This window comes from Phoenix dactylifera, unplaced genomic scaffold (assembly GCF_009389715.1).
Source record: "Phoenix dactylifera cultivar Barhee BC4 unplaced genomic scaffold, palm_55x_up_171113_PBpolish2nd_filt_p 000064F, whole genome shotgun sequence".
Classification (NCBI taxonomy): Eukaryota; Viridiplantae; Streptophyta; class Magnoliopsida; order Arecales; family Arecaceae; genus Phoenix; species Phoenix dactylifera.
In genome coordinates this window covers 1,327,649-1,353,762 of record NW_024067673.1, presented here as the reverse complement: position 1 = coordinate 1,353,762, position 26,114 = coordinate 1,327,649, and the positions used below count along the sequence as shown (strand labels likewise).

The 26,114-nt window shown below is 37.4% G+C and overlaps 2 protein-coding genes across 2 annotated transcripts; both read right to left on the bottom strand.

The window, feature by feature from the left end:
- Positions 1–277: 277 nt before the first annotated feature.
- Positions 278–10,053, bottom strand: LOC103695791 (beta-glucosidase 12-like). Its single transcript, XM_017847026.2, has 13 exons — positions 9,675–10,053; positions 9,513–9,582; positions 4,313–4,371; positions 4,122–4,197; positions 3,950–4,027; positions 3,779–3,866; positions 2,999–3,254; positions 2,495–2,610; positions 2,161–2,378; positions 2,038–2,069; positions 1,014–1,116; positions 794–902; positions 278–622 (listed from the first exon to the last, which is right to left on the bottom strand). Exons 1-13 carry the CDS (start codon positions 9,849–9,851, stop codon positions 451–453), a joined length of 1,554 nt encoding a protein of 517 aa, XP_017702515.1. The 5' UTR covers positions 9,852–10,053; the 3' UTR covers positions 278–450.
- A 6,689-nt stretch (positions 10,054–16,742) lies between these two features.
- Positions 16,743–25,117, bottom strand: LOC103695787 (beta-glucosidase 12-like). The gene is made up of 13 exons (XM_008777200.4): positions 24,914–25,117; positions 24,761–24,830; positions 20,669–20,727; positions 20,481–20,556; positions 20,249–20,326; positions 20,062–20,149; positions 19,629–19,884; positions 19,071–19,186; positions 18,720–18,934; positions 18,586–18,617; positions 18,233–18,335; positions 17,930–18,038; positions 16,743–17,060 (listed from the first exon to the last, which is right to left on the bottom strand). Exons 1-13 carry the CDS (start codon positions 25,079–25,081, stop codon positions 16,892–16,894), a joined length of 1,539 nt encoding a protein of 512 aa, XP_008775422.3. The 5' UTR covers positions 25,082–25,117; the 3' UTR covers positions 16,743–16,891.
- Positions 25,118–26,114: the final 997 nt, after the last annotated feature.

The window sequence follows — 26,114 nt, the reverse complement described above, 5'->3', positions numbered from 1 at the left end:
CGGGGTATGTTGCCGGCAGGTTGTGACTGCTACACGATATATGCAGTCTTTTGGATCAGTACGTCTCCTATCGAGCTACACATGTTTACAAGGAGGCAAACAGTGCTACAGACCGGGTGGCATCGTATACGGCTCATCACTCTAGAGGTTTTTTTTTTTGAGAACCACGCGTTTGTCCCTTCTCCTTTGCACTATTTCTTTTTTTCTGATTTTATGGGCTACACCTACACTCGTTGTGTGTGAGTCGACGTTGTACCAAAAAAAAAAAGAGATTGGGTTTTATTTCAAAGGCTCCCATGCTCAAATCAGTTTATTGAATCAGCAAACAATGATGTCTTTCAGCAAGGAAAAACTTAACATACACTTTATTGCAGCATCAACGATCTTCTGCACTCCTAATGAGGAAAATGACAGTAAAATGGGATGGAATTTATTTAACCGCAGACAATTCTATGTTCTTTTGAGGAACTTGCGAAACCAGTAGGCAGATTTCTTGGGGTACCTCTTCAAGCCATCTTTGTAGTCCACGTAGTGGATGCCAAACCGAATTGTGTAGCCGGAGTTCCATTCGAAGTCATCCAACAAACTCCACGCAAAGTATCCTCTCACATCTGCCCCTTCCCTGTCAAAAAATAGACCAAACGTTATTTTTTTGAGGCGTTTGAACACCAACCATTAATTCCAAGCCTATATAAGTTCCCCAAGAATTTTAGCAGTCCTTTGTGCGTCAGGATATGTCAACAGACCAGATCTTATGAACAAAGAGTACCCAAGTACGGCTCATAGTACTGACCTTATAGCTTTGTTCACGTACAGCAGATGCTTACGGTAGTAGTATATCCTGGTATCATCTTTGAGCGCCTCCTTGAGTGATAACGTTCCATTGTTGGCCTCTGCAACCCCTGTATGTCAAGAGACACGTACTTAGATCAGCTCTCAGTTTCATAATTTCATTACGTGAAGCAGCAAAGAATGCTGATCACCAAGAAAACCCATTGGACGCCCGGTCTTACCATTCTCGGTGATGTAGACGACTGGGTTGTTGTACTTGGTCTTCGTGTACAGCAAGAGATCTCTTATTCCTTTTGGGTAGACGAAGAGCCAACTCAACGCAGTCTGTGATGCACGTCTTGCACGCATTACTAACAGGAGATATAAATAATGTGCATGTTCGTGTGTCATTTATCTCTTACAATATGTATGCCCACTTTCTTTGCAGATTTTGTAGCTTTTATAGGAGCTGGATGTTTTAGCTTATCGCCTAAAACATGCCATATATAAAATTGTACCATATTTTTTATTCTCTTCGATAGTATTTAGTTTTATGAATAATGTTCATATTTAGTCCTACTTGATGCGAAAAATATTAGACACCTAGACCTCAGACCAGATCGATCTTCTTGACCTCGGACATAAATCGAGGTGAACAACTTCAGGCCCAGCAGAGGAGACAACTAGCCAAGGAAAACAATCAACGCGTGTCGATAAGGACTGACAGTCTTAACAACCGATAACCTTATCCGCCCACAGTCGTGGCAGCACCACGCTCTGCATCAGACCTGCGCTACACGCCGCCCACACGGGCTAACTTCTACATCGCGGTCATATTACCGGCCATTACCTAGCCATCAGTGCAAGCCATGTCAGCCCAGATAACAACAAATCCGACCCTCCTATATAAAGAGGCAGTCCAGGGGACTTCATGTACACATACAATATTACTCACAGAGTCACCCTCTGCTGAAATCCTATCGCGTCTATATTGTTGCCTCATTATTCTGACTTAGACATCGGATGGTCTCTACTGGAAACTCTCCGGCAAATGGATTTCTTGCAAGCTACCAACAGAGGAGACCAGCACCCGACACGTCAACCAGCCTAGTCAAATCACCTCTGGCCGACCTCAGGATCGACCGAGCTGCGTTCCGACTTTAGTCCAGATTCGGCCGCAACACTACCACAGCTACATCCCTATGTTTACTCAAGCTTACTAAATCGAATTTTGAAGAGAGAGTTGTGCATTGTGAAGGCAATTACCGCTGCACCAATGGGGACTCCATCACGTACTCCTGTTGAAAAGGACAAAAAAGTGAGAGAAAAAAGATGGTTGGATATTAGGGAAATAGCATAATTTGAAACTTTGGTTTAGTAGGGGCTCACCGGTCGTGTTAGTGTAGGAATCCGCATCGTAATTTTTGGTTGCACTATTAGATATGGGAGTGCTATATACATAGCTTGCTGTATAGTAATTAAGTCCTATAAAGTCGAATGACCCTTTAACCAATTCTGATTGCTCTTTAGAAAAATTGGGTAACCGATCTCCAACAAGCACCCTCATGTTGAAAGGGTAATCACCTTGAGTTAAGGGTTCCATGAACCTATACAAGTCAAAAGAGATATAGTCTTAGTATAATGATCAACTTCAATTATCTTGGTTTAAAATCTTTAAAACATTTTGAGAGCTCTAGGAGGACTTGGTTCGCCAATAACTTACCATCCATATGCGAAATCTAGAGCTCGTTCCGCTGCATCATAATTAGTCTTGGTATTAAATATTGGCACAAACCATTTAGTAGTCAGGGTTATACCTATTTTGCCCATCTGAGGCCCCTGCATGGTTAATGTAACAAGGTTAGGTCTTATAATCAAAGTTGCACTGTTTGATAATTGTGTTTTCTTTTTCTTTTTCTCTTTTTGAGGAAAAAAATTGTGATAGTTGAACCCTCTCTAGGACAAAATAAAAAAGATGGGGGTACGAAAGGTAAGGGCCAACATTGGTCTTAACTAGGTGGCTACTTACGTGGCCAATTATATAGAAACTACACTATGCGACACTACTTCTGCTCTCTCTCTTTTGTCCAGCTTATGAATTTTATGTATTCTGATTTTTCATGGATGTGTGTGTATATATATATACATATATATAAAAGGAAAGTATAATATCCTTTTTATCATAAAAAAGAAATAAAAAAAGAATGGCATGGACCCATCTCTTCACCTGGTACTTGTTTTTGTATAACTTCACTGTAGCAGCATGGGCAAGGAGCATGTTATGTCCCACAATATAAGGTTCCCTGCCTGAGTCCCCTGTGGGGCAATTGCCAACGATCCCAGGAGTACAACGCCCTGGTGCAAATGTGCCGGACGCGTAGCCCATAGCCGAGAAAATAAGTGGCTCGTTGAAGGTGATCCAGTGCTTGACACGGTCTCCAAACTCCCTGAAGCAAACCTCGGCGTAGTCAACGTAGTCGTTTCTGTAGAAAAGAGCATTAGTGCGCACCATAAATTTAGGCTATATATCAGCCATGACCACATTTTAATCAAAAGCGCTGTCAATTCGAGCTGAAGTTGGTGATAGTTAGGGCCCATAAAATTTTGTAGGCCTATCAAAAGGTGCAAGACTCCTGGAGAGATTGAAATCTTGGGGTGGTATAGACCTTGATCAAATTTAGGCCAAAATATGTGGCACAGTACTACTGCTTCTGTGAAGCAAAACATTTATATCAATCCGAGAGAACTAATGATTTTTTTTGTTTGTGATGGTTTGCAAATTTTGTAGCATTTGCAGATGGCTGCAGTGCAACACTAGGGAGAAAAAGCTTAGGTTAAAGACTTAACAGAAAAGCTCAGGTACTTGGCACCCCTCTCTACTTAGAAGTGTAAGGTTTAATTAAATCTTGATGGGTTTTAATATCTTTATTTTAAAAAATAATAATGAAAAAGACATGAAGATAAAAGCCTTGCTGTCGAAAGAAGGTTGGTGGTATGTGAAAATCACATGATATTAGAACTTAAGAAACCGCCATATTGGTCTTCTAGGCTTTGAGGCAAGTCCCAATGGAAGATAGTCACAAAGGGCTTCAAGCCTGCCAATTTAGAACTTTTGATCAGAGAAGGGGAGCATGGAAACAATAACAAAAACTAGAAATAACGTTGATGAGACTATGACCATTGGATATAAGCTCGTTGATGAGGTTGTTGTAATACTTGACACCCTCATTATTAACTCCCCCGCTTAGGCTTCCATCTATCGTAAGATAAAAATGAACAATTAAAACATGATAAGAGAAGAATTTATGAGGAATATAATCTTGTTACATTTGAAAAGTAGGCATTATTACTTGGTAGGATTCTTGGCCAAGAGATAGAGAACCTGTAGGCATCTAGTCCCAGCTCCTTCACTATTTTTACATCTTCCTGTAACACAAATCAATCAATAACCAAAAGATAACAACGAAGAAGAAAGACATACACGCGTTAAAAAAACGTTCTAAAAATGATTAAAAGCAGAGAACCGAAGGCCACAAGTTACCTTATAACGATGGTAAGAGTCCAGTGCTACATCCCCATTACTTTTATCAGCAATCTTATCTGGCCAACAAACTCAAACTTTGTAACTGGCTGACAAGTACGATTCATAATAATTGCAGTTTTTTCTTCTGAGAGATATAAACTCTACGTACTTAAAATTATTTATTTTAATATTTAGGAAATTCAATATTTGATTATTCTTTTCTTCTGTTTCTTTCCTAGCACCTCACTACTAGTCTACTCTAATGTAATATGGCATACATCTAATCCACCTATCATGGCTCATGGGGCGACATATGGTGCACATTATGAAAAAATTTGAATTCGAAAAAAATTGAATTCTTGATGGAGATCTAAATGAGGAAGGAGGTTATGATAGATTTGAATTTTTGCTGGGATCTAAGCAAGGAAGAAGATTATGGCAATCTCTTAATGTCCATCTCGAAATTGCAATGGATCCATACTCCCTCCTCCATATAAATAGGGCTAAGGGGCAAGGTAGAAACAGCCAGAGGCTCTCAAGCTCTAATGTCAGGAGGCTTTCCAGGAAGTGGATCATAAGCTCTCATGGTGACAAGTACTTATAGTGACGAGCTCCCAAGAAGAGGCTCTTAAGCTCTCATAGTGAGAGGCACCCAAAGAAAGACTCTTTAAGTTTTCATGACGAGAGGCTCCCATGGAGAGGCTTCTTTGCGCTTGACTCCTCTTCCACTTAACTGCCCCCGAGCATCACCTTCCCTTTGTATGAGATGCACATACTTGGAGACTAGGACGCGAGTTCCTAGAGGCCGTCATTCCATGCCACCTGAGTCACGGGCACTGTGCATGTAGGACGCGCGACGTCCTTGGTGACTAGAATGTGAGTCACTGGAGGCCTCCCTTCCGTGCACCTAGAGATATGAGCGTCTTGCGCACGGAACACGGAACACGTGATCGCTGACTAGAAGGCCGACCCGAACCAGGCCGAACTCTCCAGGTCGAGCATTCCAAGCCAAGCACTCCAAGCCGAGCCCTCCAGGCCAAGCATCCCATGCCGAGCCCCCAGGCCAAGCATCCCAAGCCAAGCAATTTAAGTCAAGCACTCTAGGTCCAGCAATTTAGGCCGAGCTCCCAATGGCCAACCCTTCGATGGCTAAGCTCCTGATGATCGAGTCTCCGATGGCCGAGCTGCCAAAGACTAAGGCCAAGCTCCCAGGATGAGCATTCCAGGCCGAGTACTCCAGGCCGAGCATTCCAAGCCGAGCACTCCAAACTAAGCAATCTAGGCTGAGATTTTGATGGTCGAGCCTTCAATGGCCGAGCTTTCGATGGCCGAGCTTTTGATGGCCGAGCCTTCAATAACCGATCTCTTAATGGTCGAGCTTCCGATGGCTAATCTCCCAAAAGCCAAGGCTGAGCACACCAGGCTAAGCACTCTACGCGAGTCCTTAGAGGCCGCCCTCTCATGCAACGCAAGACACAAAGCCTATACGGGAAGCGAGACCGCCGACCAGAAGGCAAATTAGAATCAAGCCAAGCAATCCAGGCTGAGCAATATAGTTCAAGCACTTCAAGCCGAGCACTCCAGGCTAAGTAATTCAAACTGAGCAATCCAAATCGAGCACTCAAGGCCGAGCAATTCAAGCCCATCAATCCAAGCTAAGCAATCTAGACGAAGTACTTCAGGTCGAGCAATCCTGACCGAACACTTCAGGACAATCAATCTAGGTTGAGCTTTCGATGACCAAACTGAGTCTTCGATGGTCGAGCTCCCAAAGGCCGCATCCAAGCTCCCACGCCAAGCACTTCAAGCCAAGCACTCTAGGCCATGCATTCTAGGTCGAGCTTTCCAAGCCAAGCACTCTAGGTTGAGCAATCTAGGCGGAGCCTCTGACGGCTGAGCTCCTGACGACCGAGCCTCCGATAGCCAAGCTCCAGATGGTCAAGCCTCCGATGGATGAGCTCCTGATGGCTGAGCCTCCAATAGCCGAGCTCCTGATGGCTGAGCCTCCGACGGCCGAGCTTTGGCCGAGTCGCTGATGGTCGTGCTCCCAAAATCCAAGGTTGAGCTTTCAAGCCGAGCACTTTGGACCGAGCACTCCAAACGAGGCAATGAAGGCTTAATGATCTAGAGAGATCACTGTACTCTGATCCTTTTCATTATATCTTCTCTTGCTATTTCTCACTGTTATTCCAAAGCCTTGATGGACTTAAGCATCGAAGGAGGTCCTACAGGAGCCACATCGGTGGATCTTTTTCTTCTCTTTGTATACAAATCCGTAACTCTTCACGACAGATAGGCGTTCCATCTTCCACCACCATGAATTGATCATCAAATCATGAGATCAGGCAAGATTTGGGCATCAATACCTACAGTAACCAGTTATCTACTTCCTAGATAGTAAATCCCGTGGCTACTATCATCATCAGAATTATCCTCCTTGCCACCGCCGTCGTGGTCCTCGATATTTTTTTATTCTTTCTTTAACATTTTTTTTTTTGAACCATTGATCGAGCACCAATAGACATGCCATGCAAATGGTAGGAAATTGCACATGTCAAAACTTGTAGAACACTACACAGGGGATCAAATTGCTGGGTAAAAGTGGGCAACTATCTAGGTTACACCATATTTGCCTAATCTTCATATTTTTCTCTGCAAATCCGATAATTTCAAATATCTATACTTTGTTATGGGATGTGGAGTAATTCAACTATCCCCCGAACCAAACTAGGCACGGTTTGGGCTTTCAGGGAGTATATTTTAGATGAATGCATTATTTTTTGGATATAGGATTTTCCTGCTCTTTTGATAGATTTCTGAAGATATTAATATCATATCATTGCTCTTTTTAACTTTTTCTTTGGTTGCCAATTAATAAGAAAGGACTAAAAAAAACAGAAAACCTATAGATAAAATTTATGTTATATAACATGTCCTGCTTGGAGAAGTATAAGCTAGTCACGGGTGACTAATTTTGCTCTTCCCAATTATATATCACCTTCCACGCAGTGCTATGACTGAGGCCCTGTTTGGGGGAGCTTTTGGAGGGCCAAAAAGCACTTGCTGGCCCTCCAAAAGTACTTTTAGATAAAAAATGGTATTTGGTAAAATTTTCGGAAAGCTATTTCAGCTTTTGCGGGCAGCTGAAAACAGCTTTTGGGGAAAAGCTCCAATTTGGAGCTTTCCAAAAATGCTGTTTTCAGCTTTGTCAGTAAGCTGTTTTTTGGACCAAAATACCCCCATTTAAATCATCCTTTTCCCTCCAAAACCATCGTCTCGCCTCTTCCTCTCTCACCCATCCTCTCCCTCTCCCTCTCTATCTTCTTCTTCCTCTCAACGCCTCCGCCTCTGTTCCTTCTTCCTCTTCTTTTTTTTATTTTTTTATTTTGGGAGCTCGTGGTTGCCCATGGTGGCAGCCACCATGCTGACCACCACCCATGGCCGGCGACCCCTCTATATTTCCATGAAATAAAATAATAAATAAATAAATAAATAAATAAAATAATGAGTGAGTGGCAAATAATCTGACCTGAATAAATAAATAAAAATAAATATTAGTAATTATTTAACCAATTTTATCACCTAGCTAGAAAATTTGTTAGAGAGATAAATGGTCATTAGAAGGATGAAAAATTAATTTACACTAATAATTATAATATTTTATATATTTATTATTATATTATACTATAAATATAATATTATATTACATTATATCATAATATATTGATATGTTATATTAAATAATTTAATATTATATTAAATTATTATTCTATAATACATAATGTTATAGTACTATATTATAATAATATTATATTACATTATATTAATATTATACTATATCATATATTTATGTATTAATACATATTATATTTTGTTATGCTCTGTTATATAATACTGGTAATGTCCTTTATGGTCATTTTGTCACATAAAAGTACTTTCTCAATTTGTTCACCAAACACATGTTAAAGTGTCACAGCACTTTAGAAATGTAGTTACCAAACAGCAAACAGTTTTTTATAAACGCTCTGCTTCAAACAGTTCTACTTTCAACAGCTCTACTTCTAAAAGCTCTACTACTAACAGCTTCCCTAAACAGGGCCTGAGTGGACTTTGGCTTTAGTATTAGCCGATGTGGAAAAGTTTAATTGCTATGTTGGGCAGGTGGACCCACTTTGCACCTTGCACAAATTTTTAAATACAAGGTAGGATCAGTTCATCGCTCGATGCTTTCCTTAATAAAACCTAAAATAAAAAACCTTTATGATCCCAATCAGCATCTTGGGTGAGGGAAATGATTCAGATTTATTTCTTTTTAAAGAAGTAAGAGAAAAATCTGTTCATACTATGACCATCTAGGTTCAAATAGAAATATCTACAATTATATTATTACAGACTAGAATCTAGAACTTTGATAGCTAAATACTGAGGTGTGATGTTGAGACAAATCCCATTTTACCATGTATTGTAATGCACTATATTTGCAATTGATGTTTATATTACACTCTCAATCCAATTGATTTTGTGGATCAATGCCTTGGATAAGAGACAACAATTGTATTCCACAGCACGGGCCAGTAATAAATTGGCAATCGCGATATATTATAATCTGAATTGATTTGTTGAATTAAAGTGTTAGCTTTTTTTTTAAAATTCATTTCACCGTAAAATGGCACGCTATGTAGAGTAGAACGACCATGTCGATCCAAGATCTAGAAAAAAAAAAGAAAAAGAAAAAGAGAAGGCCAAACAAACACCAAATGAAAAACAAAAAACAACAAAAAAACAAACACCAAATAAAAAACAAGAAAAATATTTAAAATAATTAGAAGAAAAAATATTTTATTAAAAAAATGAGCCATAAAAAAAGGGCTGACTCTCTCTCCGTCTCTCACTTTTCTTATGCCACTTCAAAGGAAATAGCAATGGTCCCTTTAAATATAGCATGGGTGAATGTTTGATTCTTACTCGATAACTATTCTTAAAAAAAAAAAAAAAAAAGAATAAAATTAAAAATAAAATTTTAAAATTATTAAAATTAATAACCAACTAAATAAAAAATCTAATAGATTTAGTATTTGGCAAATCAATCCCAAAATGGTCCATCCCAACGCAGAACATGAGGATTGGACACGTAGGGTGTCCAGTTGAATCCCATTTCCAAAATGGAGCAGCACCGCAAAACGATTGAGAGAAAGAGACAAATTAAAGGGAAAGGGACCTGGGTGCTTGTGTGTGAAGGTATCCCAAATGCTCGGCCCCCTGCCACCTTCCTTCACAGCGCCTTCATACTGCGAACATGCATGAGGAGCCAAAATAAATTAATGGCCAGTCTTGCCGAGAAATCCAGATAGTTTTAGAAAGCTAAGACCGAGAGCTAAACCTGGTAAGCCGAGGAGGCGGCGCCGAAGATGAATTCGTCAGGGAAGGCGGCCCTACTGAACTCAGCGCCGCTCTCCCGTGCCAGGGCCCCTTCCTGACGTGACCCGGACATTGCCACGAGGAACAACGCGAGGAGGAGGAGGGAAGGAGGAGGAGGAGGAGGAGGAGGAAGAGCCATTTACCCAGAGCTAGGAGTTGAGCAGAAGTCGGACAAGGCTTCGGCCAAGATTTAAGGTCTGGGGGCCGCCCCGTGGCGGTGGGGGAATAAATGAGTTGGCTACAGGGTTTGAACAGGGAATAAACATGATGGCCGGTAATAGTGCACGGCGGTGGAGGAAGAATGTTTAATAAAACGACGAATTGTGAAGGCAAAATATGAATTCTGAGGGACTTACTATCTTTTGTATTTTACATTAAAAAAAAACTATCTTTTGTATTAAACTAAAATAATTTAAACTTGAAACGACAAATACTGTAGCCCGGGCTATGACAACTCGGTTACCGACAAAAGCTTTACAGCCAATCTTGTTAGTACTAGGCAAGTGGCATGAAAAGATACAGTACAAGAAATTATAGGTTCATGATAAGATTTTAGTATATTTTTCATAAATTTTCAGATATAATACTTTACCCATATTTATGATAATCATTTTTCATATAAAATCCAAGATATTATCATAGCAATATTTTTAAAAAATTATTGAGAAATAATATTTTGCCCCATATTTATAATAGATTACTGAGATCAATCATAGATACCCGATGATGAAGATGTATATGGTTACTGAAAATGCTAACTAGTAGTATGCACTAAATGCCGGTTCAGTTTCAACCCAAATAAAGGTATGCAAAATTGATTTAACTGTCTCGATGACATGATCAGAACAAATTTTATATTAAAAATATATTAAAAGTTATAAATATTTAAATAAAACATTATATATATATATATATATATATATATATATGATCTTATTGTTACTCTTTAGTTGTTGTATAAATAGAATAATCTATATTTTAAAAAATTTGTGAAAAAATTATATACAAAAATAGGAATATATTAAAATTATTGATATTTTTAGAGTAAATTACAAAAAATGTCCTTGAGATTAAGGATAAATTATATTTACACCTAATAGTGCAAAAAAATCTATACTTACCTCCTAAAGTTTATTTTTATCCAATACTTTAACCCATTACTTAATAAAATATTAGTCAAACTGTTGGCTTTTAATAAGATTCAAATGCTATGCCAGTAAAATTTTTAAAATGACCAAAATAACCCTATACGACATGACAACCACTTAGGGACATAAGAAATATATGAATAAATTATAGAAACTCTTATGAGGTTTATGTTTATTATACTTACATTTAATATTTTGCAAAATCTACACGTACACTAAATAAAATTGACAATGTTAATAAATCGTTTATTTATTGTAAAAAGTCAAAATTATGCCTATAAGAAAATAAGGCTCCTCTTTTACTTTTCCGACTCTCCATTCTCTTCGATGTCTTTCATCTTCAGGAGTCTTTTTCTCTTCAAGATTGAACATCTAGGGTTTTCTTCTTACTTTACTATCCCACCACAAGCATCCCTTTCCGACGAACAACTGATGATAAGCTTATAATTGGTTGATCAAAGAAAATTAGCATATTCCAGAGTAGCTTATGTTCGGATGAGCATTTATCTTTCTGAAAAATTTTTATGAAATACTTATTATATCCTTAATAAAGGAAAAGACTATCCATAGCTTTTGATAGCTTAAAAATACTTTTCGAAAAAAAAGGATCCCAATTTTCAATCAGTGGAAAGTAGCTTTTTATGTCTTCCATGAATTTTTCTCTCCTATGAAATAGCATTATGATATTAAAACATTTTATTATAGTGTTAAAATATATTTTATGCTAGGAATATTGTATATGATATATTTCTTGTCATATTGCAGTATTTATATAATATAGTAACATTAATTTCAAAGATCTAAAAGGGTGAAATGCGTATAAGTTGGACATGGGATTGGTGTGCTCTCAACTTGGAAATTTTATTTGAGGGGTATAAGATCCCATTTTAGTCTTATGCTCCAACAAAATACTACATAAATCTCTTAGTTCGGTAGATAAGACTCGGTTTTACATAATTCCCATAAGAGCAAGTTAGGCTTGAGAGAACGATTGCCGATGATTTCATCCTTGTTTAAGGACCGAACTCAAAAAATATAGACGTCGACATGGCATTACAGCTAAGTGATAAGACCTGTCTAATCCTTGCAACGACAAGACAGCTTCATGTCTTCCAATAAAAGAACATTAAAATACCGGAGCCCAATGTATGGAATAATAATTTCTACTTTCACCAGGTTGCAAGGCGGATTGTTGCTAGATATTCCAGTCCTCCTGAGGGGCAACTATTCATTCTTTAATCCAGTCCTATTCTTGCTGGAAGACAACTACCTTATGGATGAACTCTCCAAATCCACCAACTTGGTGGCGAGCTTGCCGGACCACTGCCGTCCCATTCTTTAGTGAGCTGAAGCACAGCCATCTTATCCACTGAACTAGTATCAAGCTATTGCTTCGGGTCGGAAGAAAGACGATGTACAGGATACGAGATCCTCGTAGTAGGCTGGACCAAAATCCAGCCGAGAGAGGACAGCCTTTAGAAGCAACAGGCTGGGACACCAAGAGAACGCTTCGCGCTTTCTTATCTTCTTCTTGTAGGAGTAGCACAAAAAGAGGGAAATGCATTATTGACCCCATGAGAAACCACTAACACCTTCCTCGTTGGGGCTCCGCGCATTGGGAAAAGGCTTCCGCGACGGGAAACATCTCAGATTCGAAGAGGGGAAGGGCCATTTCGCCTATTTCGACATAATCCGATTCGACGGATGCTAGTTCTTGACCCACAATTAGCATATGGTTACTTGTACAAGTAGGTTTAAAACACCTTGACATTACATATCCATTGAGAAGGAAATAAATTGTGATAGGAGCTCCTCAAACTTTTACACACCTAAACTTCTAAACTCGGTCTGGATTGAGGTTAAGTTTGAATTAGATCCATTCCTTCCACTATTTTGACTTGAATTTGACCGATTTTTGGATGAGTAGATTTTGGATATAAATTTAGATCCACCATCCTCCATGGATCCGGGGCTGAACTAGGAAGTACCTAATGTTGAATTAAATTAAATATTTTAAAAATTTGAAAACTAAATTAGTCAACAGTCAAGTGGCAAGCATCCACGTATAAGCAAAGGAGCAAACATGGAAAAATTTCCAAAAGAAGCAAACCATGACAAGTGTCATGCATCCACACGCAAGAACAAGCATGAAAAAGCCTCTCGAAAAAGAAAGGAATCACGAGCGGCCAAGATACAACAAGCCGCATAATCAAAGAAGCACAAGAAGACACGTCATCAATCTGCGGGAGGAGAGTCTACTTCTTTTGACGAGCCTGAACCTATATAAAGGGTTCTAGGGATCATTTCAAACTACAATAAAAAATTTTCACTTCTTCCTATTCCAAGAATCTATATAAAAAGGGCTCTAGGGATCATTGGAAAGAAAAGAAATAAAGAAAAATTTTCTTCTCCTCATAACTTTTTTAATTTTGAGCTATCTGCAAGTGTGAACGTGCTCTTCTTTCTTCCCTGGAGGCGCACTGATGGGGAAGACATGGTTCTGTATTGGGTCGTCGTATCTCTAGGAGATCTGTACCAGCAGATCCGTGTGTGTGGGGCATAAACTTTCCTAGGACAATGCATCAGCGTGCTTCGATCCACAGGCCATCTTCTCTCTCTTTCTTCATTTTATTATTATATTGTCAAGTTAATTATTTGCTAGTTTATTCTTCTTATTTACTATTTTTAAATATTAGAAATATTTAATTTATCAATTATATTTGTGCATCTAGGCTAACACCTAAACCTCATCAACTTGACAACACCCCTAGATCATATCATAGCCGATTCGATACAAAAATTAAGGGCCAGTTGGGTAATCTAACAGCATTAGAGTGAATTTTCTATTGGATTAGTGAATTGCACATCCTATTTGGACAAGGCTTTCATAACCCAACACCTCTAGCCTGAATCCCCTAGGAGTAACGGAAAAAAAAAAAAAAAACTCTTCATTGGTCTTTTTTTTCCTTCATATGATATCCTCTCTTGATCGTTTGATCCTCCATGCTCTCTCTCCCCTTCTTTCTTTCCTTCTGCGTATGCCTCCTCTTTCTCCTAAATTCCTACAGGAATATCCAAAAAGTTCATAAAAGGGTAAAACCTTGTGAACCAGTATGTTGACCAGAGAGTAATTCCATCCTATCAACGCAATTTTGTTATCTTCTGCCTTTGAGCCTTTTGTGATTGAAAAACAATAAACTAAGAGCTGCTTAAATGAAGACATGCATTGTGCTAACGCCTATAATATTGGGCATCATGCATTGGTTGTTATTGAGAATGGTCTAGAGTTCAATAGTCTATTGGATGGTTTAGCATTTAATAGTGTATACAAGACCTATTACTAGCCCGGCAGCCTGCTAGTTCTGCTCAAGCCTGAAATCTTTTAGATGAGCTCGAACCAAAGATTCTAGATCTAGTGGGCTGGGTTGGGCATAAATAGGTCAGGCTCGGGCTTCAGAATTAAAGCTAGTCCAACTCTCGTTTTGTCTTTATTTATTTATGTTTGATACATAGGCTTAGTTGGCAATTGTTGTCAATATGTGAACTATATGGGATAATAGACATATTGTAAGTTATTGGCAGTTTTTGATTATTTATATTAATCATTTTAAAATATTTCTTTATTTTTTAGTATTTTTAAAAATTAAAAAAGGGTCATAAAGCTCGAAGCTTGGGCTTGAAAGGTACGCCTAAAGGCCTGGCCAAGACAGGCTGGGTCTAAATAAATTTTGTTGACCTTTGGGTAAAGTCCGGCCCGGCCCAGCCCATGAACAAATCTAGTCCACACGTTCAGGTACATGAACTTGCACGGATGGAATGAATTTCCTATTTAAGGTTTAGGCTCTAGTCATTTGTATTGTATTTTTTTATCTTTTCTCTCCAATTTCTCTCTCAAAGTGATTAGTGTCATAGTGCCATACTAATTAATAAAGAGGGTGCCGCATAGATTTACTAACATCGGCCGATCCTCCTCCTAACCGCTTAAATTTGTGGATTGTAAATGTTTAACATTAGGCACACCTAATCGTTTCTCTTTTTTTGAAAGATGTCTCGTATTAAACTTTTATGATGTCATTTATCAGCTTAAAGTGGCATCCTCCATGGTACCCCACTGTGACAATCAAAAGATCGAAATTAAAAAAAAAAAAAGGGATTTGTTCGACCAAATTTCAGTGCAGGGAAGCAGTCATGTGAACCTATAAAGTACTCTGTCTTGCAAGTTGTTCTCATTTGATGTGAGGAACATGAGCCTGTACGCTGTAGCGACAGAACCAAAGAGATATTTTATTTCACCAAATTGCAGGGGGAGACCAGGCCTGGTTAATTCATAAAGCATCTTGTCTTATATTATGTTTGCATATGATTTACATTGCATGAACTTGTCATAACAGACACGAATATGAAGCCAGTCTGGTCAAAAACCAAACGCATCATCAGACCAAGAATAAACAAAGGCAGGAGAATTACTACATCCAAAGAGCTGGAATGTCTTCAAAAAAAATCCAATGCAGACAAGTTGTACAAACCTTTTTTAATCAAGTTATTAAATTTAGGCTCCATTTGGGAGAGCTTCTGGAGGGTCAAAAAGTACTTTCTGGTCCTCCAAAAGCACTTTTAAATGAAAAATGATATTTGGTAAAAATTTTGGAAAGCTGTTTTAGCTTTTTTAGTAAGCTAAAAACGGTTTTAGAAGAAGCACCATTTTGGAGCTTTTCGAAAAAGTTGTTTTGAGGTTTGTCGGAAAGTTATTTTTTTGACCAAAATACTCATAATAAAATATAACAATTATATACTTTGTCCCTTTATAAACTTAAAAATATGCTGGAGCCCTAACAAAAAATCCTAGCCGTAGATCAAGCTCCCTTCCGTACAAAAAAAGATATTTTATTTCCTATTATTTTATTATACTATAAATATAATATTATATTACATTATACCATAATATATTAATATGTTATGTTAAATAATTTAATATTATGTTATATTATGAAAAATTAATGTACATTAATAATTATAATATTTTATACTTTATTATTGTATTATACTATAAATATGATATTATATTACATTATATCATAATACATTGATATGTTATATTAAATAATTTAATATTATATTAAATTATTATGCTATAGTATATACTGTTATATTACTATATTATAATAATAATAATATATTATAATAATATTATACTATATCATATATTTATATATTAATATATGTTATATTTTATTATGCTTGGTTGGATAATACTATGCAATGTTCTTTATGGTAATTTTGTTATATAAAAGTATTTTCTCAGTTTATTTACCAAACACATATTAAAGTGCCACAATACTTTAGAAATGTAGTAACCAAACAGCAAACAACTTTTTATAAAAGCTCTACTTCAGAAAGCTCCACTTCCAACAGCTTTATTTCCAAAAGCTCTACGGCCAACAGCTCTTCCAAACAAAACCTTAGTATCTACAAAGGGGTTAAACTTCTGTAACACTATAAATTTTGCCTATGATACATCTCATGTAGAAAAAGATGGTAAGACTATATTCTGGAATTCTTGAATAAATTTTGCCTCTTGTACATTCCTCCCTCTGTTTCAATCTTCATTTGCTTCTCATATTTTGACCCTGAATGATTCTTTTGTTGGGCTTGAGGAACAGTGCGGTGCTTTTAGTAGTAGACTCATAAATTGTAGTGTTCTGCGCGGCGAGAGCTGCTGGGTTCCATTCTCAGGGGTGGTTGTCCAAAAAAAAAAAAATCTAGTTAACTTGGCCTGATACCCCGTTATATGTGGAATGGACAATTTGTAATGGTTGGGGTTATAACATATTGATCTATCTTTTCTTAACAGGATAAAGTGTTGAGAAAGGATGAGACTACTGTTTACTCTGATGCTAGCTAAGGCACTGTAAAATCTTAAACCCAAAAGCAAATCTTATACATAATTATCCAAACGTATCGTTTCATAAATAAGCGTATATTTTGAGAAGGCTTCATAGTTATCCAAAAATACTTTAATTCATAGATAAGCTTATTTTTTGAGAAAGCTGCCAAACCAAAGTGCAGAACTCTTGGGGTATCTCTTCAAGCCATCTTTGTAATCCACATAGTTGATGCCAAAGCGGACCGTGTAGCCATCCACCCATTCAAAGTTGTCCAACAATGACCATGCAAAGTATCCTCTCACATCCGCTCCTTCCCTGCATTAAAATAAGTTTTTAAGGGTATGTGATGATACCAAAACAATCCCTTTGAAAAAAAAAAAAAAAATCAAGGTTACCAATTCATATGTAGTATTAATCTTTGATCATACTATAATTATTAGAGATGTTGGTCAGCTAGTGCATCCACATTCATTAAGAGATAGGCATTTGTGGAATTATAAATGATGATATCATTTGTTGATATTATTAGAGATGTTAATCAGCTAGTACTCTAGTCATTATAACAACACCTCATTCATTGGATATAGATATTAGTGCATCCACTATCCATTAAAAGCTAGGCATTTGCGGAATTATATATGATAGTATCATTTCTTGATGTGCAGCAAAGCTTAATAACATGAATACTGAAAACTCCTTGCAGATTCCTGATTGGCCTATCAAGAATTTTCAGTGCTCCTGATTCAAGAGCCTTAGCCCTTGGACTCAAGGCCTGTTTGATCTTTTAATACTTGAGCATTTTTTGAAAGCTTATACTACAATGGGGACAAATGGTAATGCTGTCTCTCAGACTAGTTTCAAATATTTGTGACAGCTTGCCGCTATTGGTTGCATTTTTTTTTCCTACCTTTTGGCCTCAGGTGTAGTGAAAACTGTAGTGTTATTCTAGGTGGTGAAGAGCATGTTAAACCATTTGACTTTATATTTTTTCGCTATCCTACAAAACTACCTTTCTAGCATATACACAAGACAAGTTTGATCAGAAGAGAAAATCTGAGATTTAGTAAACTTATATTACATGAACACAAACTAGAATTAAAAGGAAAAAGATAGGTGCAGAGACTCGTTCATGCCTGCCCACATATTAACTTATGTTTTGGATATATATGCATATGTTAAGTTACCTGATAGCTCTCTGAACATAGAGTAGATGATGCCTGTAGAATTCCACTCTTGTATTGTCCTTCAAGGCTTCTTCAAGCGACAGTGTTCCATTGTTGAACTCCGAGACACCTGCAATACAAACCAATCTCTGCTCAGCTCTCACACACTCACTCTCTCTCTCTCTCTCACGCACACACACGCACACAAATGTTTAAAATAGGATGGTCTATCTTGATTTAATTAAGAAGATCTCGGTTCTTGAATTGTTACATTTGCCTTTAACAAGGAAGTGGCACGCACTTAGAGGTTGCAGACCATCTTACCATTCTCTGTGATGTAGATAATGGGATTGTTGTATCTAGCCTTTGTGTAAAGCAAGAGATCTCTAATTCCTCGTGGGTAGATGTTGAGCCAATCTGAAGCAGCCTGTGATGCAATTATGTCAGATTTTCTACAGAGTGCATTTTATATCAGAATATGTATTAGATGTCACTCAAATGAAGGAAACGTGTTACAAGATTCATAGTTTATTTCTTTAGTATTTTGTGCACCACATGCACCAGATTTATAGGCTTTGTCTATAGTTTATTTCTTTATTTCTTCTGAAAAGCCAAGGAAAAAGCACAAACTCCTTTTTGAGAGTAGAAAAAGAAAAGCGCATTCAAAGGAGCCTTACCCTTGGACCAATGAGTTGCCCATTTCGCACCACTATAGCATAAGATATGCAGAATTAGCCAACAATAATAAAAGTATTGTTAGAAGAAAAACACAATGGAAAATTGATATCAACTTAGAAGTAAAGCAACTTACCAGTCAGATTAGTGGCTGAATCTGCATTATATGTAATGTTTATGGTATTAATCGGAAAATTTTTAGCATATCTTGATGTGTAGTAATTGAGCCCAATGAAATCAAACGACCCCTCGATCAATTTAGACTGCTGCTTTGAAAATTTTGGCAACCGGCTGCCAACCAATGCTCTCATGCTAAATGGGTAGTCCCCTTTAGTTAGAGGTTCCATGAACCTATTGGATTTGTAGAAAAACAACGTTAAAGGCATCATATAGATACATGGAAAACATATGGTAATGTTTTAAGAAATGCGAGTTGATGGTATGAAACCAACAAAGTTTATTGTGCTAAAATAAGTCAAGAACTCACCATCCATACATGAAATCCAAAGCCCGCTCTGCTGCATCACTGTTGGAATTGGAATTAGAATATGGAATCATCCAATGGCAAACTAAGGTTATACCTATTTTTCCTTTCTGCGATTCCTGCAAGAAAGTCAAAAAGTAAATAATAATAATAATAATAATAATAATAATAATAATAATAATAATAATTATTATTATTATTATTATTATTATTATTATTATTATTATTATAACATGTTTGTATATGATACAGAAATAAAAGCTTGAGAGCATAAGCAACAAGCAATTATGCTCACCAAAGTTTTCTAGTAGTTAAACAATTTAGAATCTTATACAAGTTCAATTTTGAAATTAGAGCAAGTGCCCTAGTACTTGCTACTATTAGTATTTTAGTTGGAGTCGACCCCCAAGGGTGAGATAGAAATAAGATAGAAAAGGTGAAGATCAGCCTCTCACTGTTAGAATATGGGTGAGTACTACTAATCTTAGAGCATAAACTGAGCCTTGAGTTGGGCCAGAATAACCAGGCAGCGATACATGCTTGTGGGCTACGGCTCCTCACCTGGTATTTGCTCTTGTATAGTTTCACAGCTTCAGCATGGGCTAGAAGTTGGTGATGGGCCACGATGTAGGGCTCTCGACCCGAGTCCCCAGTGCTACATTTCCCTTCCTCCCATGGCGAGCAACGGGCAGGAGCAAAAGTACCTGAAGCATACCCTTTGGCACTATAAGTCCACGGCTCATTGAAGGTGATCCAATGCTTTACCCTGTCGCCAAACTCCCTAAAGCACACTTCTGCGTAATTGCGAAAGTCATCCCTGCAAAATTTGGCCCAGTTCGTTAAGATTGGGCAACAATATAAAGCTCAAGGCCTGCTTAGGCCCAATTGTTTCGGACCTCAAAGAGAACTGCAGACCAATTGGTCAAGGCCCAATACAAGGCCCATTTATAACACATTAAAGAAAATGTGGGATTAAATGCGTGCAGGCACTCACACGATACGGTGGCTTAAGTAACCTCCATATTGGTCTTCCAATCCTTGGGGAGAGTCCCAATGGAACAGGGTCACAAAGGGCTGCAAGCCTGCAGAAAGTTTGGAAGCAGATGATGACATGGGCAGAGATTTAGATGATGAGAACTATGTGCGCTCATTCATTGTAGATATGATGGTGAGACATGGACCGTTGGATATAAGGTCATTGATGAGATTGTTGTAATAATTGATGCCTTCTTTGTTAATTCCCCCGCTTAGGCTTCCATCTGTACGTTTATCAAATAAATAAATAAACAGATACATATACACATATGAAATTATCATATTTCTATACATGCATGCATGCATGCAAACCTATATACAAATATATATACAACGCGTATATGCATATTTTTTTTTTGGAAAAAAGAGCGAGCTTACTAGGTAATATTCTGGACCAAGAGATGGAAAATCTATAAGCATCCAGGCCCATTTCCTTCATAATAGCTACATCTTCCTACAATTTCACTTCATCAGCAACTCAAACAAATTATCTTAAACATGACTATTAGAATTTAATTCAAAGGAGTAAAGTAACTATGTAGATGAAGGCCGAGGCTTGGAAATACCTTATAACGATGGTAAGAGTCTATTGCTACGTCCCCGTTGCTTCTATCTGCTATCTTTTCTGCACAACATAACAAGTGTACAAATCAGCTTAGAAAACATTTATACAAAATTAAAAATAGAAATTTGGCAAGAATCGATATCACTGTTTCAATTGAAAATGATTTTAGATATTCTCTTATTTATTTTTTAAGAAAGCCATCGAAAAGGATGAGAATTAATTTTTACTACTGTAGAATCTTTCCAACAAACGCTACACTAACATATTAATATCGTCATAGTTAGGTAGAACATCCTAGACATTTTGCCAACCTTATTTGGATGTACTTGAGAGCCGACAAATTAAAACAAGCGAAAGTTGCTACCTAGATTAGCTAGTTATTTTACTCACACTAGGTAACTTTGTGGTATTCCTAATGATTTTGCTTTGCACTATCTTGTGTCTCTTTGTTAATGCCCGATGATTGCTTTGCAGTGCCTCGTGACTTTGGGATTTCTCTAGGTTTCGCTAGCCAACGCGGGGTCAAAGTTCAAAGTTAAAAAAGATTAATGCAGTTATAAATTTGCTTGAGGGACATAAAGTGGTATGTCTTTTCATTAAGCTTGAGATAAAATAGATTCAGATTTCAGACACATATATGTTGATTCCAAACAAGAAGTCAAAAGCACAGTTTTGTTAACTATTAACAAAACGAAGACAAAGGCTTTTTTCTTTTTTATGTAAAATGTCACTCTGTGGCTTTTTCTTATTATTTTAAAAAAATTAATCAAGGCATGAGAATGAGACCTAGCACCAGAGGACATCTATAAGGTGGGTCCTAGTAACTGGCTCTATGGTGTCAAAATACTGTGCATTCTTGGATGGCCATTATTAAAAAATGGACGGTCGTCAGATAACACACGTCATATGGATTGCTTGATTGATAATCGTGGATTTTAGCTTCTTAGCTAGACGGCTAAACCTACACTAGAGAAAAAAAAAGTAATTGATTATTAACTACTTTTATTATCTAGAAAAATATTTCAGCTAGCACTTTTATTCCTTACCATTCGTTGATTGATGGGACCGTACATAGGATCCACCCATCACTCATGTAACCTCATACATGTATATATATACATACATACGTGTGTGTGTCTATATATATATTCATACACACATCATATATATATATATACACACACACACATATACATACATACATGCATACATCATATATATATATATATATATATATATATATATATATATATATATATATATATATATATATATATATATATACACACACACCACACTAAAATTTATAGTAAAAAAAAATATCAATTTTAAAAATCAGGAGGTTCAAATTCTTCCGTCCCCAGCAAAAAGTCTACGCCACGCCGGCCACGTGATTGAGTACTACACTTTATTGATAGGGATGTTACTGATTTGGATAGATTCCGGCAACGTCTAAATCAGGATCTAGCTTTGATTTTAACTGTTGAACTAAATCTACCCACTATAGATAAGATGAAATCAATAATTTTCTTGGATTGATGATTTTTAATTCTTATTATGACTAGGACGTGTTATAATATAAGCCCTCCAGGAATCACCAATCCCCACCTTTTCTCGGTTTAAACTAAACTAACGGGTATCAAAAATATCATGTATATCATTTATCTCACAATAAAGAGACAATAAATATATTATCCCATCTTTTTTTTTTGGTACAATATTATCCCATCTTTTGTTAGCTTGTGGCGGCCAGCTACAAATCCTTACCCCCGGGTCCAAAGATTTAGTGGACCGCTGGGTGTAGGTAGGATAACGACCATGCAAAGCAATACAAGTTGTCTACTTGATAGTGTCGATGATTGTGATATCTTGTGCAGAGGATTCCAACTTCAAGGTCTAGAAGAATAAATCAAAAAGGTCTGTTTTCTCCATTGTATATACTTTCTCTACCACAAATTGTTATACGTACCCTATCCAAGTTTCATTTATCTTAGATTACTATGTTTCCTTTACACAAAAGGAAGAGTGGCTGATGGTTTCTATTTCTTATGGAAATAGGGGGGTCTGCTTTGCCGGGCTCTTATACGTAGGGTTGCAAGTGGTTTGTTGGATCAGGCATAGGCTCACTCAGTTCCGATCTTATATGTAAATCAGGTCAAAATAGTGAATCTAAATATAATTTAGTTTCCTTGGGGTTGGATCGGATTAGAGTTGATATTAATTTTACTGATCCATTGAAATTTCGGGTCAAATTAGATTAGAAATAGTCCCAAATACATAGTAAACTTATATAAATTGATTATTGAATTATATCACAAGCATATTATGCAATAAAATAGATGCAAGCAATATATAGACATCGTCAAAAATATTTGTTACATAAGATTTGATTGATTAACATATAAATATAATCAACTATATAAATTATTAGCAAATATATCAAAGACTAATTTCTCATGTTCTAGAAGCTAGGGCTTTGGAACATACTTTATGCTAGTTTTGAATCAATTCATGTCGGTTCAGGTTTGAGTTGGTAATTTAAGAATCCAAATTCAATCCACATCCGAAATGGGTCATGTTTCTGAATGCAAGCCTAATCCAAATTGGGATAGCTTCAAGATTCGAAGCAGGTCAATAATACCTTTGCACCCATATTTGTATGGGTGGAAAGCTTGGATCCTTTGGCAGGTAAGGCTGCTCTTTTCTGTGCTGGGATCTATCATGCTGGCTGGTCCCATCTTTTTATCTCTTAAAGTCTCACAACTATTAGGTTTCATTCTATATTTGTTGTTTTCATGCTCTGTGTTTTAAATTTTTAAAATATGCATTAGTATCATCAGATTTGCCAATTATCTGTTCCAATATAATGGTCAATGCTTAATTGGAAAACAGTGTTGTTGGAAACAAATTTCCATTCAATAATTCCCACTTCAGACGCAACCATGAGCCAATTTTATTCAATGCAATTTTATGGAAAATAAGAAGGCTCGTGGATCAGGCGAGCAGCTTTGTCAAGCTCATATGTTCTTCTACTATTATTGTTTACAATTTTTATGGACTCCATTAGATAACGGCTATCTTAGCCATTTGTCTTTTGTTCATCATTTTTTTTTATTATTTTAGGAACAGGACTAGCGAACGTCCAGCCAAAAGTAAGGACACAAACGAATTTTGGACCCTTGTATGAAACTAAAAGACTTTACAAACTTAACAACTTGGCATCCTCAAGGCTTTCCCAACTTTAACTTGGTATCCCTCCCTGTCTCTCACTCTCCCTCTACTTACAGAACATTAGCTTTCACCTCTTTCATACAAGCCCTGACATACGTATATATTTTTAATAATTTAGAACTCACTTATTTCTTCGCAAAGAACAATGAATTATATGTTGCTACTACTTTGATGTTGATCGGACATACTATCTCAAATGCAAATGTTCCTCAAATGCTGATGCACCTATTTAGATTTAGACAACAGTTTACATATGCACCTTAGCAAAAAGAAATCAATGAACATATGTCAGGCACCGAATAGGTGCAATATATGGAAGGCTTCCTCATGGCTTCCGAGTATGTAAACTTTCAAAGCATAGCAAAGTTAAAGGATCAATGGGCATAAGGAAAAAAAAAACAGGAATCGTTTTTACATTTTAGATTTCTATTTGAGAGAAGTTTTTTATATTTTAAATATTTAACCAAGTTCAACAACGGTCAAATTAGGCTCTCCTTTCTTACCAGTAAAAATGAAGGATGATTTACAGATTTAACAGTAAAAGCATAAGAGGTGGAAACCAATGGAAACTCAAAAATAAGAATATAAGCATCAACACCTTCTGAACTCAAATTAGACAATCTTTTTCAGAAAGGATGCCTGACGTTCCTTGCACTTTTTGGCAGCATGAAGAGCAAGAGAAGACAACCAATAATTTGTAACTTAGAAACAAGAAAAGAAATGGCAAGAAAATAAAAAAGAAAGGAGAGTTCAATGCCTTCTAGAAATCAAAATCTCAAGAAATATGGTGCAGCAGTAGATCCACCAGAACCATCCAGATATACATGAGATAGAACTATATGGCATATTTTCTGAGAGAGACCTGGATGCTCGTGGGTAAAGGTATCCCATATGCTCGCTCCCCTGCCACCTTCTCGAGCGCCACCTTCATACTGAATATGTATATATAACCATATAGCTTCATAAGCAGCAACATAAAATGGCTTCTTATCTTCTAAAAGTTACCGTAACTTGCCTGATAGGCCGCGGAGGCAGTTCCAAAGATGAATCCAGCCCGGAAACCGCTCCGGTTGAGCGGCATGCCACCGTCGCCGGCGAGCACCTCTCCAGTGTGTGGCATCCATAAACCCACAAGAAAGAAGAAGAGCAGTGGAAGCGCTCCTCCAAGCTCCATTGGGGTCATCACAGTGCAACCTCGCTTCACGCCCACGGGACTTTAATAAAGGACAAAACGGACGGACGGATGTTCAGAAACGAAGGCATATTGACCCCAGCATGGGACGAAATTCCCTTTTTGTCGCATACATTGCCAGCTGATGGATTCTTCGTGGCCCTGGCCACTATGTCCTGCTCGCAAAATGGGCCGGCCCTTTAGAACGGGGGTCTTTCCGTTTAAAATAATAATTCTTATAACAATTTCACAGGGGACAAGGGAATGGTGGCCAATGGCCGTGGCATATTTTTGTTATTTAGTAATGGTGAAAAATGTGAGCGTTGAATTAAATTAAATATTTTAATTTTTTTGGACAACTGTGCCGCATTTAATCTCCACCTTTTTTTTTTCTCGATTTCTTGCCCATTATATAGGCCTAATGCCCATGTGTTGAATAAGCTTATTGGCGGCAACAATTTGAAATTCAAATAATCTTCCTAATCAGCCGCAAGGGATCCAAACTAAGTCAGATTCCTTGCGGTCATGTGCTGAATTTGCTGGCTCCCACGAATTGATAATATATCTTCTTGTGCTCCTTTGATTCGGCAGCTTGTTGTATCTTGGCCGCCTATGCTTCTGCTCGCATGGCCTTTATGGAAGAGTTCACAGATTCCTTTATGAATTCTGCACGCGTTCCTTTCTTCTTTGACTCCTTGCTTGTGCTTGGATGCTTGCAACTTGTGCCGTCCGCATGCGATCGTGCGCGGTTCGCGCGATTGGGCCGCGTCAACAGGCTTCTTTCTTTTTTTGGCCAGATTCTGTTTCTTTTAGCCCGCGTCTGCTTCTTTTGACGCGCCTGTTACCTTTTTTGGATGGCCTACGAGCCAATATAAAGAGCTCTAGAGATCATTTCAAAAACACAAAAAATTCCTTCTCCCTCCTATTTTTATTCACTTCTTATAATTTCAATTATTGTTTTGAGTTTCTTTTGAGTTATCTGCAAGCGTGAGCGTGCTCTTCTTTCTTCTCTAGAGGCACACTGATGGGGATGATGTGGTTCTAT

Coding starts and splice junctions, on each gene's coding strand:
- LOC103695791 (XM_017847026.2), bottom strand. CDS start 9,851: ATGGCTCTTCCTCCTCCTCCTCCTCCTCCTCCTTCCCTCCTCCTCCTC. Junction 3,867..3,949: donor CAACGAGCTTATATCCAATG/GTCATAGTCTCA, acceptor CTAAATTGGCAG/GCTTGAAGCCCTTTGTGACT. Junction 1,117..2,037: donor GAGTCCCCATTGGTGCAGCG/GTAATTGCCTTC, acceptor CGTGCATCACAG/ACTGCGTTGAGTTGGCTCTT.
- LOC103695787 (XM_008777200.4), bottom strand. CDS start 25,081: ATGACCCCAATGGAGCTTGGAGGAGCGCTTCCACTGCTCTTCTTCTTT. Junction 20,557..20,668: donor ACTCTTACCATCGTTATAAG/GTATTTCCAAGC, acceptor GTGAAATTGTAG/GAAGATGTAGCTATTATGAA. Junction 18,618..18,719: donor TTCAGCCACTAATCTGACTG/GTAAGTTGCTTT, acceptor CTTATGCTATAG/TGGTGCGAAATGGGCAACTC.